The 17274-nt window shown below is 39.0% G+C and overlaps 1 protein-coding gene across 1 annotated transcript in view; it reads right to left on the bottom strand.

Moving 5' to 3' along the window:
* Nucleotides 1–17274, bottom strand: part of SOX5 (SRY-box 5) — a 261446-nt gene that overhangs the window by 214274 nt on the left and 29898 nt on the right. The window contains exon 2 of the mRNA XM_019471987.1: nt 12208–12418. Coding sequence (XP_019327532.1) covers nt 12208–12418 — 211 coding nt within the window. The remainder of the gene's footprint in view (nt 1–12207; nt 12419–17274) is intronic.

Genomic DNA, 17274 nt, shown 5'->3' with positions numbered 1-17274 from the left:
AAAAGGAACTATTTGGAAATACATTGCTTTATTTAAGTCTAGTGTATTGACATCCCAGCAAAAATACATTTATGTGCTTTACGCTTTGCAACAAGACAGTGATCTTACAGGATTTGAGTGAATACACAGTAATGACTACAGTTGAAACCATTTTTCTGCTTAGTTGTTGACTTTTTTGCGGGGAAGGTTTAGCAAAAGAAGATAAAAGGATGCATACAAAACTGAGAGGTTTTTTCTTCTTCCATGTGATCTTTGTCTCTAGACTATTTACCTTGAGATTGTGTGGGCTAATCTACAGTACAAAACTAATGCAACATTCCAAACTGTACTGGATAAACAGGACACTTGGATAACCACTTCCAAGTCGGGAGAGACACTTTCCTCTCTGATAAAGTACTTGGACACCAATTGTAACTTCAGGGCTATATAAATCTTTAGCCATGATCATTCTTGCTTGTTGGCAGAGCAATACAATAACTGTTTTTTGGATTTTTTTGAGGTGGGAAGGAAAATTCCCCTTGGGCATATGGGTTGGGCCTTTGCAATTACACTACCTAGGTATTTAGAAAACATTTATGAGTAATGGCCAAGTAGCATGTCCCACACACAACCAATTGCAGGCATGGATAAAAACACTTGTTGGACTTCAGATCCTCTTCTCGTTGTCATCTCCTGTGCTTCTATTATTTATTCAGAGATTCAATAATTTAATTAATTATATGTTAATATATAATTATGGCTAAAAGGCTCAGATGAACAACTGAGGTTCATATCCTTCCTTCCATGTTGCAGTGTATGAACATGTGTCCTGAATTGTTATTTCTCCCTGAGAGGAGGAATCTGGCTCTCCATGTCACACATCTGTGGCTCTCTCTCCTTGTGCTGTGTAAGCTAGTACTTTCTATACTATACTATACTATACTTTCTATACAAAAGGCAAGTCTGGGTGCTAATTCATCATGCACTATATTACTTAGATACAAGTATCTCATCATCTAGGAAATCTAAGTTTCTAGCAATTACTGACTGCACAGACTTTGTTGTTGTTACCTTTCAGTTCTCTTAATAATGCTCCTTCTAGGAACAGGCATAGTTCCCTGTCTGTATAGTGATTAAAAAAACCAATTCACGCTGGGTTCTTTACAAATCCTGTATTGGGTCAAATGTTGCCTTCTTAAAGCTCTTGCCATATTCAGCTGGAGTTGTGAACTTACATCTGAGAGCAGAATTTGGCCCACATTGTTCTTAAGTGTCTACTAACTCTCCCACACTCAGAAATAAATCAAGACGAGATTCCTCTCAAGCACAATGAGCCTAAAGTATAAACCATACTGCTCACAACGGGGAGACCAGGAATTCAACTTCAGTCATACGGTTCTCTCTTCCTCCCTCCGACTCGGATCAGTAAAAAGGAGGAGAGGGTAGAAGGCTCATTAAATCCCACGACACGGACTGCACAGGGCCCAACCAGAGTGCAAGCCAGCGGGAGCCACGAAAGGTGCGCACATTCGCTCTTTCAAAAACACCAGAGTTGAGACGTGCAGTGGTACATCTCACTCCTGCTCTGTTCGCTTTGAAATTAACCATTTTCCTCCAAGTTGAACGCTCCTCCCCCCTGCCCCCCCTCCATTCTCCCTTGCACAAACTTGGGAGCAACCATTCCTATTTACATCGTGCCGCCACCCCGTGTTGCCACCTGTCAATCAGAGCTCCATTTGTCTTCAGGAGGGTGAATAAAGAGGAGGGGGAAGGAAGAAAGCGGGAGGACCTCTGCATTGATCAAAAATGTTTGGGGCGGAAAGGAGGGGGGAGAAAGAGGGAGAGAGAGATGGAGATAGATTAGAGGGTAACAAAACTAGAGAGGAAGATAAACAGAGCCAAAAAGAAAAATGTCCTTTGTTCATTTAAATGGCTCTCTGCTCCCAAGCCCTCTGCATGACTAATGCCACGCTGTGGTGTGTAAACCTCTTGGGCACATAACACAAACAAAGCATAACTCGGCCTGAACAAACAAAGACCTAAGCAACAGTGATTGAATTCATCTTAAAACAACAAATCAATTCTTCCCTATTAATGCCCTAAATACCAGCGTAGGAGCACTGTCCTGTTGTAATAAACAGCCATGTGTTCAATTACCGTCTGTTTTCCCAACTACTGCTCTCTTCAGTAATTACACCATGCAATGCATTCTACATTGACATTATATTAATGTGCTGGGAGGAGAGATCTTAAATACGAATTAAATCAAGGCTAAACATCTCAGAAAGCCTTACCGAGTCGCACAAATGCTAACAGGGCATTCTTCAGCAGAAAGCACAGACTGATTTTTCTCTTCGTTCACTTTTCACTTTCATCCCCTACCTAAATAAATAAATTAAAACTCAAGCTTGAAAGAACTCTATTGCTCCAAAGACCGTCACGGCAAACCTTTCATAAGCTCTCAAAATGTCCACTTCACCTGTACAAGATCACTGCTCAATAAGGAGCGTTTCATAAGTATCAGCTTATGTCACATCAGCTAAACAGCAACGACAAAACCCCTTCAACAACAGACAGGTGACAACAAAGCGAGGCAAGAAAAACAAAAGCAGAAAACTTTCTGGACTGAGACAAACGCAGGAGAATAAAAGTTTAAGAGGAGGTTTCTTACCCTTTTGCAGAACCGTCAAACAACTTCTATTGACTACTGAATAGCACACAGCAAACAGACCAAACAAAAGATATGATGAAAGACGTATTTACTTGTACAGGGCTCCTTCCCCCCACCTCAACCTTTCTTTCCATTTCATATACACCCACACTGCACCGTTTACATTGTGTTGTTAAATAACCAATAGCAACCCAGATGAAACAGTGGAAGGGTTTCTATGATGCTGTCAAGCACCAGACAGATGCTTGGCAGTGTCAATATGGTTCTTTACATTTGGGTTGTGCCAAGGTTTGAAATGAAAAATAAAATAGGAATAATAATAATAATACTTTGAGAGACAGAGAAAGATGGCAATGAGTTAGTGCACGGACATGCAATAAATTTTTAAATCAATGGAGTATCGTCCTACCTGCTGGGTTTTACTTCAACAATTTGAACTATTATGGAAACAGATAAATAAAGCTTTGCTTTTTGCCTGCGTACTGGATTGCAAGAATTTTAATAGAAAGCAAAATCAAATTCTGGGGGTGTAACAACTTTTAGGCCCTCTAGAATAGACTCATAGGTTTCTGCTGCAAAGACATGCCAAGTATGTCTAACATATGAAGTATGATGAAATTCCAAAATCTGTTTCAAAATAAAATGCCCTAGGTGCTGCAAAACTTTTCTGACTGAGGCTTCAGAAGACATAGAAATTTGCACATTTGGAGAAAAATCAAATTTTGAAAGCTTTGCTGACTAAAATATTGCAGTTTACCCCTCAAAACCACAGCGCATAACATTCAGTGTTATGAACACCATTTAAGTGTCTATAACAACTGCTCATTTGTCCTCCTCAGGTCATTAGATACAAAAACACTCCCGAAACCTTTCCAGGTTTTGAAACTCATTTTCGTTTGTCTAGTTTGAATTTTTTCATTTCAGCTGCCAAACCGAGTCAGGGGAAAAGCTGTTTCCACCTGACCCAAAATGTTTTATTTAACCCGAATTGAAATGTTTTCATTTCTCTTTCAGATTAATCATCTTAAACATCTAAAAACAAAAAATATCATTTCCAATGAAACATTTTGTCTAAAAATGTTGACCGTTCCAAATTTTCTACTATTTTTGGCTAAAATTAACTTGTTGAATTGCTAAACGGTATCAGTCCTTAATTACCATTTAACAGGTTCTACGGTTCCCTCCCCAACTCTCCTTTACTCTGTTTTGGGTGCTTTTTGAATTGATATATTACAGTATAGAAATCACACACATATAGCATGTTTTCTCCTGAGGTAATGCAGAAACCAGAATACAATGAAACTGTATGAGAAGAAAAGATGATGAAAGGAGTTCTATCTTCCCAGTGCAGCTTATTTACAATGCGAGAGACGTATACATTTGTGTAAAACTGGCGATGTTCAAACCACCTTAAAAATATCAACATTAAACAGATACCTAACTAATAAAAGTAAGCAACAGCTTCAAACTTAAGAGTGTTTTTACAAGGCTACTTCATTAGCTAAACAAGCAAGTGGGAGTTGCTGCAAATGTTGCTCCTTGCCATACTAGAGGCTTTCCCTTGCTTCTGGTAAACAGAAGACACAAGACAGCCTTGTGAATAGCTCATGGCACAGACTGAGATCTAAAGCTAATCAGACAGGATGATAGGTCATCTTAATCAACTTCAAAAAGCCAATCCACATGCTCGTCCCAGCTCCTCGCCTCTCCTTCCCTGATTGCTCTCGCGCTCATTTGGCTGTATTTTCCCCTTCCCCCTCCACTTACTTCCCGCAAATTGTGCTGTTAAGAAAGAACACGGGGAGCCCTTCAGGTCTCAGCATCCTGGGCGCAGGTGGTGGGGAAAACTTTGAAGTGAGCTCTCCACTAACTCTAGAGCTGGCCGTGCCTCCTCCATAAGCAGCTTTTATTAAAAAGAAGACCGAGTATCCACTAGAACAAAACCAAGCAGGCCTATTTAATTAGGGCAAATGCTTGATATCCACTTCTTCATGTTAAACCACACAGTCACACAAGCCTGGGAGGTCTGATTAATTTTAATATGCACGGTCGTGACAAGCGCCTCGGGGGTAAGAGAGAAGGGAAAAAAATACCACAAACCCTGCTAGCTCGACAAATAGGTTTCAGCTAAACGTTGTGTATGTTGCCCAGATTAAGATGTTACTATTCAGCAAGGGCTTGAACCTTTAATATGAGGTACAAGAGGCCTAAGAAACAGGTGGCTCGCTCTTCACTCTTGAATAAATGACATCCCCAAAAGCTGTGGCACATAAGCATACAGAAGGAGCTGGCACACTCCCTAATGTATATTTGTATATTACCAGTCTGGGTCAGAGGTTTCTCCAGCAGTGATCCAAGGACTGAAATGAAGCTCAGAAAGCTAATGGCTTTTCTGGGGGAGGGGGAAATTAAAAAAAAAAAAGAAAAAAAAAAAGAGAGCAAAAAATGAAGGCAGACTGCAAAGTCATCTAGCTGGAATACATTGGGGACAACAGGCACACCAAAATGATCCAGGGATAAGAGCAGCAGCAAGTTTTGAAAACCCCTATTGAAATTAATCACAGCTATTGAAGAGTCTAGTTACATGGGGAATTAGGGGCAGACAGGAGCCCAAATAATTATTTTGGTCTTGGTGAACCACTTATATGCTGCACTGTAAAAGATGGGAAGTAAGAGATCAAGCATTTTGCTTTGGCTGCTGCTTGTCCAATATTATGGAGTGAATGTACCCTGGAAGGAAATTTTAATTACAGAGATCCATCAGAGAAGACTTCCATTCTAAAACAGGGAGGGGGAGAGGGACTACATCTTCTCTCCAAAAGCACAAGTTTCCTGAATCTCACTTGACCATAATGCTTTCTTCTATATTTAAGATGCTGTATCAGCACCTCAGATGCCTTTATCAAAAGAGAAAAGAAAAATCCAAAAGCTACAAACCTTTGAGGATGTAAGCAAGAGAGACTTGGAAGGGAATCTAAGCAAATTGTGAAGACATCCATTGAAATAAACCGTGACTATCGGGCTAAACTATTAGGAAGGAAAACACTTAAAAACTGAAGGTGACAAATGAATAAACTTCACTTTAAGCAAGTAAGAGCTGGCAGGGCTTCAAACTAGGCTACCTCTGTTCTAGAGTTAAAGCACTTGTTAATAAAGGTTTAAGCCACTGCAGCATTTAACAGTTCCTTCTCTTCACATAGGCCTATTTCATAAACTTAATCTTTTAAATTTTTTTAAATTATTTTGTATTTTTATCAGCAGTATATGAATGCACAATTCCATATGGTGGGGTCTTTGAAGAAGTGCATGGAATTTTGATGCTGGCTTGCTCTACAAGAAAAGACACATTTTCTCATGACAGACCGCATAGATGAACACGGAACCACAACGCACTTGAAGCATCCTTCCACAGCAGCAGGAGTGTACGAACAAAACTTAAAAGTACTCAACTGCAAAGTATCCTTGTTTGTCCTTCAGTAGAACAGCATTACAAAGCCTCTTCAACATGTACTTTGTCAAAGGGACAGTGAAGAACCAAATAAAAGAAATTCAAACCTCAACTAATTAGAGTATCCTTAGGCTTTTCCCGAATCTGTTCACTTTATTTCTTCCCATCTCATCAGTTGTGATTTAAAAACAAGAGTCTGCATTTCAAAGGCCACCCTTCTTGTGCCCATTATTGGTCTGCTTTGGAATTTATAGCTTAAGAAGAAGGAGACCTCTTGATTTCTTTACAGGATATGTTGATTAGAAGTTTGATAATATTAGGAGATATTCCGGGATCTTATTTCAACTAGAGAACCTGAATTCAATATGGTTCACTTTTATAGACTACAGAACTGCTTAAACAACAGCCATTTAAATTACCACAAGAACAGGCATTGTGATTTATAATGTAAACTTAAACATCAAACACAAATAGCCTTTGGGGGATGTTCAGAAGACAAAAATCATGCCCGAGAGACTTTTTTCATCCCTTTCTTTCTGACAAAGTAATTACTTACAGTATTGCAGCATACTCTAATACATGAGGCTCTAGTACTCACATTGCCTGTTAAAGCCCTGCAAACATATCTATTACCTGCTTACTAAACACTTGAGATTAATTGTTCCTGCTCAGGAGACCTAAGGACTAGTAGATTGAAATTTTGGAGTAGGAACAATATTAAACACTATATATATACATAATTCTTGTGTGTGCATGTTTATATATATTTATGTCTACATATATATATCTAATACATGCACTTTATATATATCTGTGTACATGTATTTATATAAAATTCAAAGTATTCATTTAAACGGCCAAAGCAAACTGAGTTTCAGAGGTCCTTATTAAGAAGAACGAGCCATGCAGATGAATGAGTGTACCCACATGTGCACAAGCTCATATGCGCAGTCTCTGTGGTCAGGTAGATGCCCATACGATCCCTTTTATCCAGAATTCCTACAAATTATGTACAATAACATAGATCTGGCCTCAGAAGATACAGTATTTAAGTTTTAAAGATAAACAGACAGATACATCACCTGTTACAAACATATACTACCAAAATGGAAAAAGAAGATTGATTCTTAATTAAAAGTTAGGAGATGTAAAAAGCTGGTGAGTACTCTGGCTTATTCTAAAAATAGGAGAGAATTTACTTGTTTGCCTATTTTTTTTCCAGAAGCCAAGCCATACGTGTAGAGGAAAGGCTACACAGATTTCAGAGATTTAATTTTCCACAAGCACAGGCCATAAATTAAAATACAGCAATCCAATCCCATTAATAGTGCAAGAAAAAGCTAAGTGGCTGCTTTGGTCTTTGCTTTCATGAACTTGTGTCAAGCTCAGTGACTTCAAAGAGATTTCCATTTCATTTCTGCAAATGAAGAGAACAGACAGACAGAGAGTCTCTGCCATCCTCTGATGCCTTAAGAAAACAGAAGAAAAACATGCCTGTATCTCATTCGCCTAATGATTTTAGCTGCAAAAGGAATCCCATGGTCGGCAGACGACCCTCAGGGCAAGGGCTTGAGGTCTGTCACAGTATATAAGGCTTCTCCAAACCCACTCCATTATCTTCATTATTGTATACCAGGAATAAAAGGGGACTGACTCCTCTTCTGAAGTTCAAGTTAGAAAGGACAGAATGTTTCATGTAAAATAACATTGTGTGACTTCAGTAATAGGTTTATGCCTTTGGGGGCCTAATACTAAAGCTGTATATAAGGATTTTCTGCAGAATTTGAGAGAAGAAAAATGAGCACTGTATTAGCAATGAGTAAAATTCCACAAGTTTTAGATTCACTGAAACACTCTGTTTCTGTGTCAGCATGACTCACTGTCAGTCACATACTTTCATACAGCAAGAGTAAAATGGCAAGTTTAGAGGGGAAAAAAAAAGAGCACGGCGCTTTAGAGGTAAGTATAAACCCCTATGAAAACCAAAACCATACACATATGCAAGGAGGAAAAGAGTGACAAGCTTTTGGAAACTTCTCAGGAATGAGCAGGTAGCATGGCTTCCTACAGGGGACATTAACCAAAGGCATACATACAACAAATCAACATGGAAACCATTTATATGAACAGTGACGCTTCCCTTGTCAGCACGTGTGGGTACATGTATGTGCTTACATATATGCATACATACATGCGTGCATTCGTGCACTCTGAGCAGTATGTTTCGTAACACTGTAAAAATCTTTGTCCTTTACTGACAAAATTTGCAAAGTATTAACTCTTACTTTCTAACAAACATAATTTAAGAAAACCATTTACCTTATATCGATAAAGTTTCTTAAAAACAGTCAGACCTGTTATCAATATTTTGGAATATCTCACTTGTCCTCAAAAACCATTTAAGAAAAGAGAAGTCCTTTCCCTGACTGATATGAGGTTTGGATCAAGACCTAAAGTTGTCTACCCAGCCCTTGTCTTTTTTCTGGTTTTGAAGAAACAGGCCATTTGAAAGAATGCTTCAAAAGCACATTTCCCACAGTAATTCAGAAGACAATTTCAAACAATAAAACCAGAGCAAACACAGCCCATTGTACAAGTTAAATAATATATAAACTTTTGAGTACATAGAGAAATAGGAATATGGCTCATATCTGGTCTTCGAAAGATTCAGAGGAAATTGATCTAATTAAACCTCAGCTACTGGTGCAAATGTTTCCCTTTCTTCCCAAAGAGAATTAAAGTATTATATTATTGTTTTGACATAATGCAGCAAAGCTTAACCAAGATTCTTGGTCTTCTCCTACAAAGCTCCACAAACTAGCAAGACTAAAAATTATTACTGAAATACACAGTGATCATGCATTGTTGAACTGTTACCTACATGTACTACCAAAGATTCCCACTTGTAACTTTTCTTATTCATGGGGAAATTAATTTGACCTGGATAGGCTGGAAGAGGGGGCTAACAAGAACCTTATGAAGTTCAACAAGGACAAGTGTAAGGTCTTGCACCTGGGAAAACATAATCCAGGAGTCCAGCACAGGCTGGGATCTACCTAGCTGGGGAGCAGCTCTGTGTAAAAGGACCTGGGACAAGGTCCTGTCTTGGTGGACAAGAAGCTCAATATGAGTGAACAGTGTCCTGCTGTGGCAAAGAAAGCCAACAGGATGCTGGGTTGCATCAACAAGGACATCACCAGCAGAGATAAAGAAGTCATTATCCCAAGGCCACACCTGGAATACTGTGTTCAGTTTTAGTCCCTGCTATGCAAAAATGATGCGGACAGGCTGGAGAGGGTCCAGAGAAGGGCCACAAAGATGATCAAAGGGCTGGGAAGCCTGCCTTATGAGGAAAGGCTGAGAGAACTGCGTTTGCTCAGCCTTGAGAAATGAAGGCTTAAGGGAGACCTTATCACCATGTTCCATGTGGCTACAAAGAAGATGGAAACTCCCTTCTTACAAGGAGTCACATGGAGAAGACTACGGGTAATGGCTACAAGTTACTCCTGGGGAGATTTCGATTGGACACAAGAGGAAAATTTTTCGCAATGAGAACAATCAGCCATTGGAATAATCTCTCCAGGGAAGTGGTGGATTCCCCAACATTGGACACTTTTAAGGTTTAGCTGGACAGGGTGCTGGGCCATCTTGTCTAGACTGTGCTTTTGCCAAGAAAGGTTGGACCAGATGATCCTTGACGTCCCTTCCAACCTCATATCATAGAATCATAGAATAGAATAGTTTGGGTTGGAAGGGACCTCTGAAGGTCATCTAGTTCAACGCCCCTGCCGTGGGCAGGGACATCTTCAACCAGATCAGGTTGCTCAGAGCCCCGTCCAACCTGACCTTGAACGTTTCCAGGGATGGGACATCCACCACCTCTCTGGGCAACCTGTGCCAGTGTTTCACCACCCTCAGCGTAAAAAAATATATGCTAATTACATGACTAGCAACCAGTGATGACTGACAACTTTACCACTACATGAAGAAGACATGACAATAAGTAGATTTTCTGCTGGAGTTCAAACAGAGAAGACATTGTGCTTGCAGTAGTACATACTTCTTTTAGGGAAACAGATTCATATTTGTGGAGGATCTCTAAGAACAGTCTTGCCACCTGCACCCAGAAATATATATTTTTTAATTAGCCACTCTAAAAACAATCATGTTGGCTGAAGGGAAGGGGGAGGGAGACTTGTCAAAATGATGTATTTGTCCTTCACCACCTTTCAATGCTCTTATGCAAGTCTAATTTTCTTCCTAGCCAGCTCACCTCTCTGGCCTCCTTTTGTTTCATGTCCCATTTCCCATTCTCTTCTAACTTCTGAACTTTTGTTAGTTCGCTTTTAAGGAGAAAGGGGAAAAAAAACCCCTTTCCTATTCATTTTTTCCTGGATGGGGAGTAAGCAGAGACATGAATATGGCACCCTCATAATGATTTAACGAGGGCTTAATGAAATTTTCATCACAACCTGCTGTTCATTTTAATGGCCTTTGAAAGACAATAGAACAATGGCTAGAGGGAAGAAAAGATTTTCTGTTGCATGCATTTGCAAAGCCCAACATTCGCTTGCTCCCCCTCCTCTCTCTCCCAATCTCTTCACAAAGCTGTAGATCTTTTGTTTGTACTGTATATTTTCATTTTAGTAGAGCTGAGATAATGCACAGGCTCTGTAACCATTCTCATGTCTATCTGTGGCCTTTCCTTAATGGAGTCTGTGCAGTTTGTACAACCTCATACTCAACAGAGTATTTATACATTGCCCAGAACCCCCTGTTCTTTCCTTTCTCTTACATAAAAGTCTGGTCTGCTTCCCCCCCACCCCATACCATACACAGGAAAGATCTTTTCCATTCAAAGGCACAAGGTAGGTCATGGCACTGACCATTAAGGCAACGTAAATGCAGAATGAAATGCTATGATTATACGTAACATTCCAAAAAATGCTTAGACAAAGAATTTGTTTCCCAGCAGACCCTTACTGTGTGCTCCAGTCCAGAAAAGAAGACTAATTTACAATCCTGTCATGCTCATGTATGTGACAGTGCGACTGTGTTTGCATCCGTATTTTCATTCCAGTATGCAGGTCGTCCTAAAATTTTCTTGTACGTGCTATCAATTCATGCTTCAACACTGAGGTGGGCTCTGAGGGCCATGCTTTTAAACATTTGAAATAGATTTCTACAACAGGATAGGGGGGTGTAAATGAAAATGAAGTCTTATTACTGCGCATTAGGGAATAAGGCTCAGTTCACACATCAACTGGCTCACAGTCCCCTGGAAATCTAGCTGTAAATATGCATGCTGGATACCTATGGAGAACATAGTGAGAACCTCACCTTCCAGTCAGGGGTTTAACTCTGCCCCAAATAGGCAGGAATTGAAAATTACTTAAAGGAAAGCTGTTCTGTGGCTTCTCAGAGGCGAGATGTTTGGTCTTAGTCTCAGCCCACAGAGCAGAAGTGGCATTGTCACTGACTGGACAGACAGTCTCAAAAGAAACTGATTCTCGAGAGATGACACCTATATGCCAAGGTTGAAACTTGCTGGCCAGATATAATGCAGAGAAAGCCTGTACTGTATCTGTTTGTATAGTACCTGCACTACAGATAAATAGAGGATGACATGATAGGACATGCTCCAGACAAAAGCTTTCATGAATTCCAAATTTAACTTCTTACCTTTCAAATAATGACATGCCTACTAAATAATTTCACAAAAAAATTGACATTGCTGATAACACTGCTTTTTGCTCTAGAAATGGGGGAGGGGGGAGCAGTGGTGTAAATGACCCCCAGGCTGTTAAAATTACAGTGTTCATTGTACCCATGTTGAGGAGGATTGCTGTGTCTATTGCAACTGTGACAAAAAGACCGTTATGTCAGACAAAGGCTCTCATTTGGGAAAAGCTAAAAATGTTAGCTGTAATAGGATATTGCTGAAATTTATCTCTAATGTAGACAAGAACTAGGAGCTCTTTACTTCGATTTTGCTAGCAAGAAAAAGCAAATGGAGCACAAAATGGGAAGATTAAAAAGTATACGTATCCAAAGAATCTGGAGAAAAGAAAAGAAAACAGAAAATTTTGGCCAGTTTCCCAGGCCTTACCTTCTGGCTCATTTTTGATGAGCTCTTCCATTTTTCTTTGCTTAAGGGTGTCTACAACATCCGCTAGGCTCCCTTTGCGCCTTTCAGGGGTTCCCAGAGCTGTGCTGGACAATGATTCTCCACTCTGACGCCCACCTTCTTCTGCCTTCAAGGGTGAGGTAGATGAGTTGTGCGGGGCAAATGAAGACATCACTTTATTGCCATCAACTTCCTGAAAGGGGAGAAAAATGAGATGAAACATTTCTTTTCTTAAAGAAGAAAAAAATAAAGATGGAAAGAAAGAACAATCCTTTGTTCTTTGAGTTCATTGCTGTTTGTACTTCTGTTGAAACCTTTAAAAAGGCATGCAATGCTTCAAAAACACCCAGAACAAAGCCTATCCGTAAAGCATAAACCAAGATTACAGGCTGAAGTGAACAAAGATCAGCTTGCAAGAGAGAAACATAAAATACAGTTTTTCCCTAATTGAGAAGAAGTGTTGTACTCATAGGTTTCCTAATAACAATGGTATTGATTACCTTTAAATGTTTGTTCTTTTACAGCTTTCTTTTGAAAAAATCTTCAATTTTTATTTTTACAAGGACCATTAATTTCCTGACTTTATAAAGTACTTAATGCCGTGATGGCAAGTTGTTGTAAGAAATTAAATAGTAACCAAATATTAAATACCCTTTGCCACATGACTTATCTTAACTAACAGTTCAAGTAGTTCTCCCATCTATAAGGGATGAAGCAATTGTTTCCTGTTTTCTAATTCTCTTTCTATTCTCCTCTTCCATCTCATACCTTCATTTCTTGTAGAGACAATATTTTTCACAAAGGTGGTCCTAATGACTTTCACTGGTGGCACAATGGCAAAACTCTGTGACTTCCTGGAACATACACACAGTCCTCCTCAAGTGAGAGTCCATAGAGGTCTACTCATTAATTTTAATGGAAACCAAAACCGGTTCCAGCATCTTCAAAACTTGCCTTCATTAATGTCAGAGCCTTCTCCTCCACGCCTCCTCCAACATAAAGCAATGTTCTCTGCATATATTCCTCTCCCCTTTTATACACACCTCTGAAAGCCTCTTTTTCCTCTGCTAACATATGCCATCTATACCTTGCAAAACTTAGGTCAATGTCTCCGAACACAGCCTGCTGCAGAGTACATATACTGCATAATATAACGCTGCTAACATGAACAGTTTTTATTTTGATCAGATTCTCCAGAGCTTTTTTTCTTTTTCATTATCCTATTTCCTTACATTTTTGTATTCCAGATGTTTAATGAATATTATTTCTAAAAAAGTCACTGAACCATCTTGTGATCTGAGTTACAGATTTGGTCGAAAAAATCCTAATAATTTTTAACTTGTTTTCATTTTATAGGGTATTACAGCGACACATATACTGTTTTTAGTGATTTGTGTTATAATTTTATCTTTTTTTTCCTGAGTAATTTTTGGTGTCTCTGGTTTAATAAACCCCAATATTTCAGAAAAAAAATGTGTCTTTTCATAAATAGAACATAAATTGCTAAAAGTGATCTCAACAGAGTTTGAATAAAGCAACACGGAAGATATGAAGTAAAGAATGTATTTGTTTTCACAGACTACTTCATTTTGGCAAAAAGATTACCTTTGGTTAAGAAAACTTTTAGTGCAAACAGTTTTGAGCAGCTTGAACGTGTTATACTAGTGAATAAATTCCCTAACAGAATGGGATTTAACTGAGATTACAATCTGGGCCATCGTATGCCCCAAAAGCCAAACCCAGTGATGTTAATGAGAGACTTTCTACTGACGTCAATGAGCTTTTGACCAAGCCCTAAAAAATTTTCCAACTCTAGTCAACAGAAATGCTCCTTTTTTTTTCTTGCAACTCCCTCCATTTTTGTTCTCCGCTTGGAAAATTACTATTTGCTAACACTGGACTTAAAAAATGAGTTGGAGCCAAATGTAATTTTTTTCACAAATACAGACCTGAATAAACTGTTTTTTAACACTAATCTAGACGAGCAAAATAGTTAACTTCATCATCAGTTCAGATTTTATCTGACATTCAAATGTATTATCACCAAGTGGTAATTTTTTTCCTACAAACAAGGTCAAAAGAGGAGATATCTTGAAAATTGCTTTCTTATTCACACTTTGAAGACAGATAAGCCAAATATCATCCTTGGTTACAGTTCTTAAATCCACCTAGACCATCAATTATGCATAGGAACAATATCTTTCCTAATTTTACCAGGAACTAGTTTCTTGTTTTTATTCCAAAGTGGGCCCCAAAGACACTCACTTGTGTTTCTGTGTATGTCACACATTGGTCACAGACACAGAGTACTTGCAACAGCTGCCTAAACCTCAGGAATCATCATTGCTGCTTCCATGTACATTTTGGGTAGAGGCAAGTGTTTTTATATATATAAATATATTCTGAGTATACAAGTTTGTTATAAGAGAAGAAGCATAAGAACACAAGATTGAATGATATGTAAGGTAATAACAAGGTGATTTTCAAAATCACAAATTGCTTGGTGTTCAAATGGAACCCACAACTATTTTCAAAACTATTACAATTTCCCTGCCCCTTTTTCTGGGGAAAGGAAGTGTGTGTGAGGGGGAGAGGACAAGAGAGTAGTTTGTGGGTAAAGCATCATGAAAGGACTCTGGATACTCAATTTGGATTCAATCCAGATACTCAATCTGGATTCTTTGTTCTTTTACATGTTCTGCATAACCATAGAAAAAGTCACCTTTGTTTCTGCATTTCTGTTTCCTACCTGTAAAATAGGCACAAAAGAAGTAATTTCTTATATTGGAGAGGTCTTGGAATGATAAACTCATTAATAACACAGAGACACCCTGATACTACAATGTTGGCTGAAAGCATTTATATGGTACCACAGTTAAGACGACTTCATAGCCAGACAAAAGGAAAGGGAAGTGTTCTACACAGATTTTTTTTTTGAGAGATGAATTATATATTAAAATATACATCTAAGTAATCATCCCCAAAACAAAATGTTTCCTTAGACTGCTCTTGTTATGTGTGCATGTATGCAGTGTTTGCATATCACATACATGGGCTATTTATACACTTGTGGGGTTTAAGATACGCTCCACTTAATCAAAACACATATACAGTAGGGGAACAGCTGCAATCACATCTCAGTGGGCTAAATTACAGTACACCAGTGAATTATTCATTCAAAAAGATCTGTAGCAATCACACATCCATTGCGTGATTTGCAATCTAAGAGGAATCCTCTCCTTTCCATACCAGCGGATGAGCGCACACATCAGCTACTGCTGTTGATGAGAGTTCTACATACATCCTCTAGCGCACCAGCTCGAGAATCTGCCTTCCACGTTTGTCCGTGATCTTTTTATTCTGTCATTCAGAACAACAACCTGAAATGCTCAACTGTTATCTTGGCTTTCGCTTTACATCCCTCTGTTTTATTTTGCTCTTTCTTTTGTCATTACTGGGGAAAGTGAAAAAGAACTTTCAATGGTTCTGGATTTTTACTCTAACCATGTAAAAAGAAAGGATACTTCCACATAAAACCTACTCATGTCAATGGTTGTATAGAGCTAAAAAACTTTTAGCAAAGAAACTCCTCTGATACTATGTACGAGAGTTTAACTATTCCCCTGAAAACACCCAGAGAAATCCTTAATGGCAAGAAAGATATGTCAGCAACAGTTTAAAACTAATCCCCTGAGAAGGAAGTTCCCTCCCAACGAGTGAGATTTAGCAGGTTCCTTTTTTGAAAGGACAAATTCACATGACTTTTTTTAGTTAACTGAGAGAAAAGCAACAACACTGAAGCATGGTATTAAAGAACCTAAATATCTACTACTGACTTTTTAAAATGAAGTCCATCAAGCCACACGTAAGACCTATCCCTCAGTCATCAAAACAGTAGAAAAAGAGACACTCTTTTACCGGAGAACAGTCTCTCTCAGCTGCATAACCATTTCACCTGTTCAAGTTTGATTACATTCCAGCCTCTGGCACTGTTAATCCTGGTAACAGTTTTATGCAGTTAGCAGCTGCGTCATGGATGGGGCTCTATTGTTCGTTTGCACTGCGAATTGCTCTGCTAATGTGTGCTGGCACAACATTCCATCGAACTCTGAGCTGGGATTGTACTCACCAACACCTGATGCTGCTGCTTCTTGCTTTTCCCACTTCGGAAAGGCAGACAAGGACCTACAGAGATCCTGCTGAATCAAACACCCTAGGCCCTTCTTTCCCCCACAACAACAGCAACAAAAAAAGGACTGGCCCACGTTTTGCGTCTTCTGCTTCTGTTCCAAGCTAGAATCCACAAGTAGATTTGTTCACTTACAAGAAAGTTGCCTCTATATTGCCAAACAGCTTTCCACCTATGGAGGAAATACCTCTTCCAAGGTTTAATGATAAAACAGGCTTCTGCCCTTTCAGGATGAGGTCAATAATCTTCCTTTGTTAATCTTGGGCAAGCTTTACTTAATCTAGCCCCCTTGTCACCTTTGTGATTGACAGGAAAAGTCATGTCACTGGACAATGGACTTATCCTCACTGAGCAATATCTTTTTTAAAGATTACACAATGTTACCCTTGCTCTCATAAAAAGCGCAAACATTTTGCTGTTAAAAGAAACTATTCATTCCAACTGTATCTTTCAAATTGTCTCTCTCCACTTCCAGGGTCCAACCGAGGCCTATTTCAGTTCTACAGAGGGACAGTGAAACACTTAATGAAAAGAAACAGGTTGTACTTGGTGAGATTTCCAAAACATCTCTTAGTGCTCTAAATAGATCTCATCTTCTCCTTCTTCATCTAAAGATGCACATTATTCCTATCTGCAGTTAAACTCAGACAGAAAACTGTTTCTGTGACATTAAAATTTTGTCCCAAACCAACCAATAATCGAAGCAGAAGAAAACTCAGAACTAAGTCGAAACTGTTAATTACCACCATATGGTATGCAAGGAGGCTGCATCTGCAGCACAATAAATTACTATGAGAATCAAGCTTCTGGCTTTGCAGCCAAAAACACCTGTAATAAAATACTTGTGTCTTTAAAACAAG

This window comes from Aptenodytes forsteri, unplaced genomic scaffold (genome assembly GCF_000699145.1).
Source record: "Aptenodytes forsteri isolate BGI_AS27 unplaced genomic scaffold, ASM69914v1 Scaffold241, whole genome shotgun sequence".
Taxonomy (NCBI): Eukaryota; Metazoa; Chordata; class Aves; order Sphenisciformes; family Spheniscidae; genus Aptenodytes; species Aptenodytes forsteri.
This window is presented reverse-complemented; position numbering and strand designations above follow the sequence as displayed.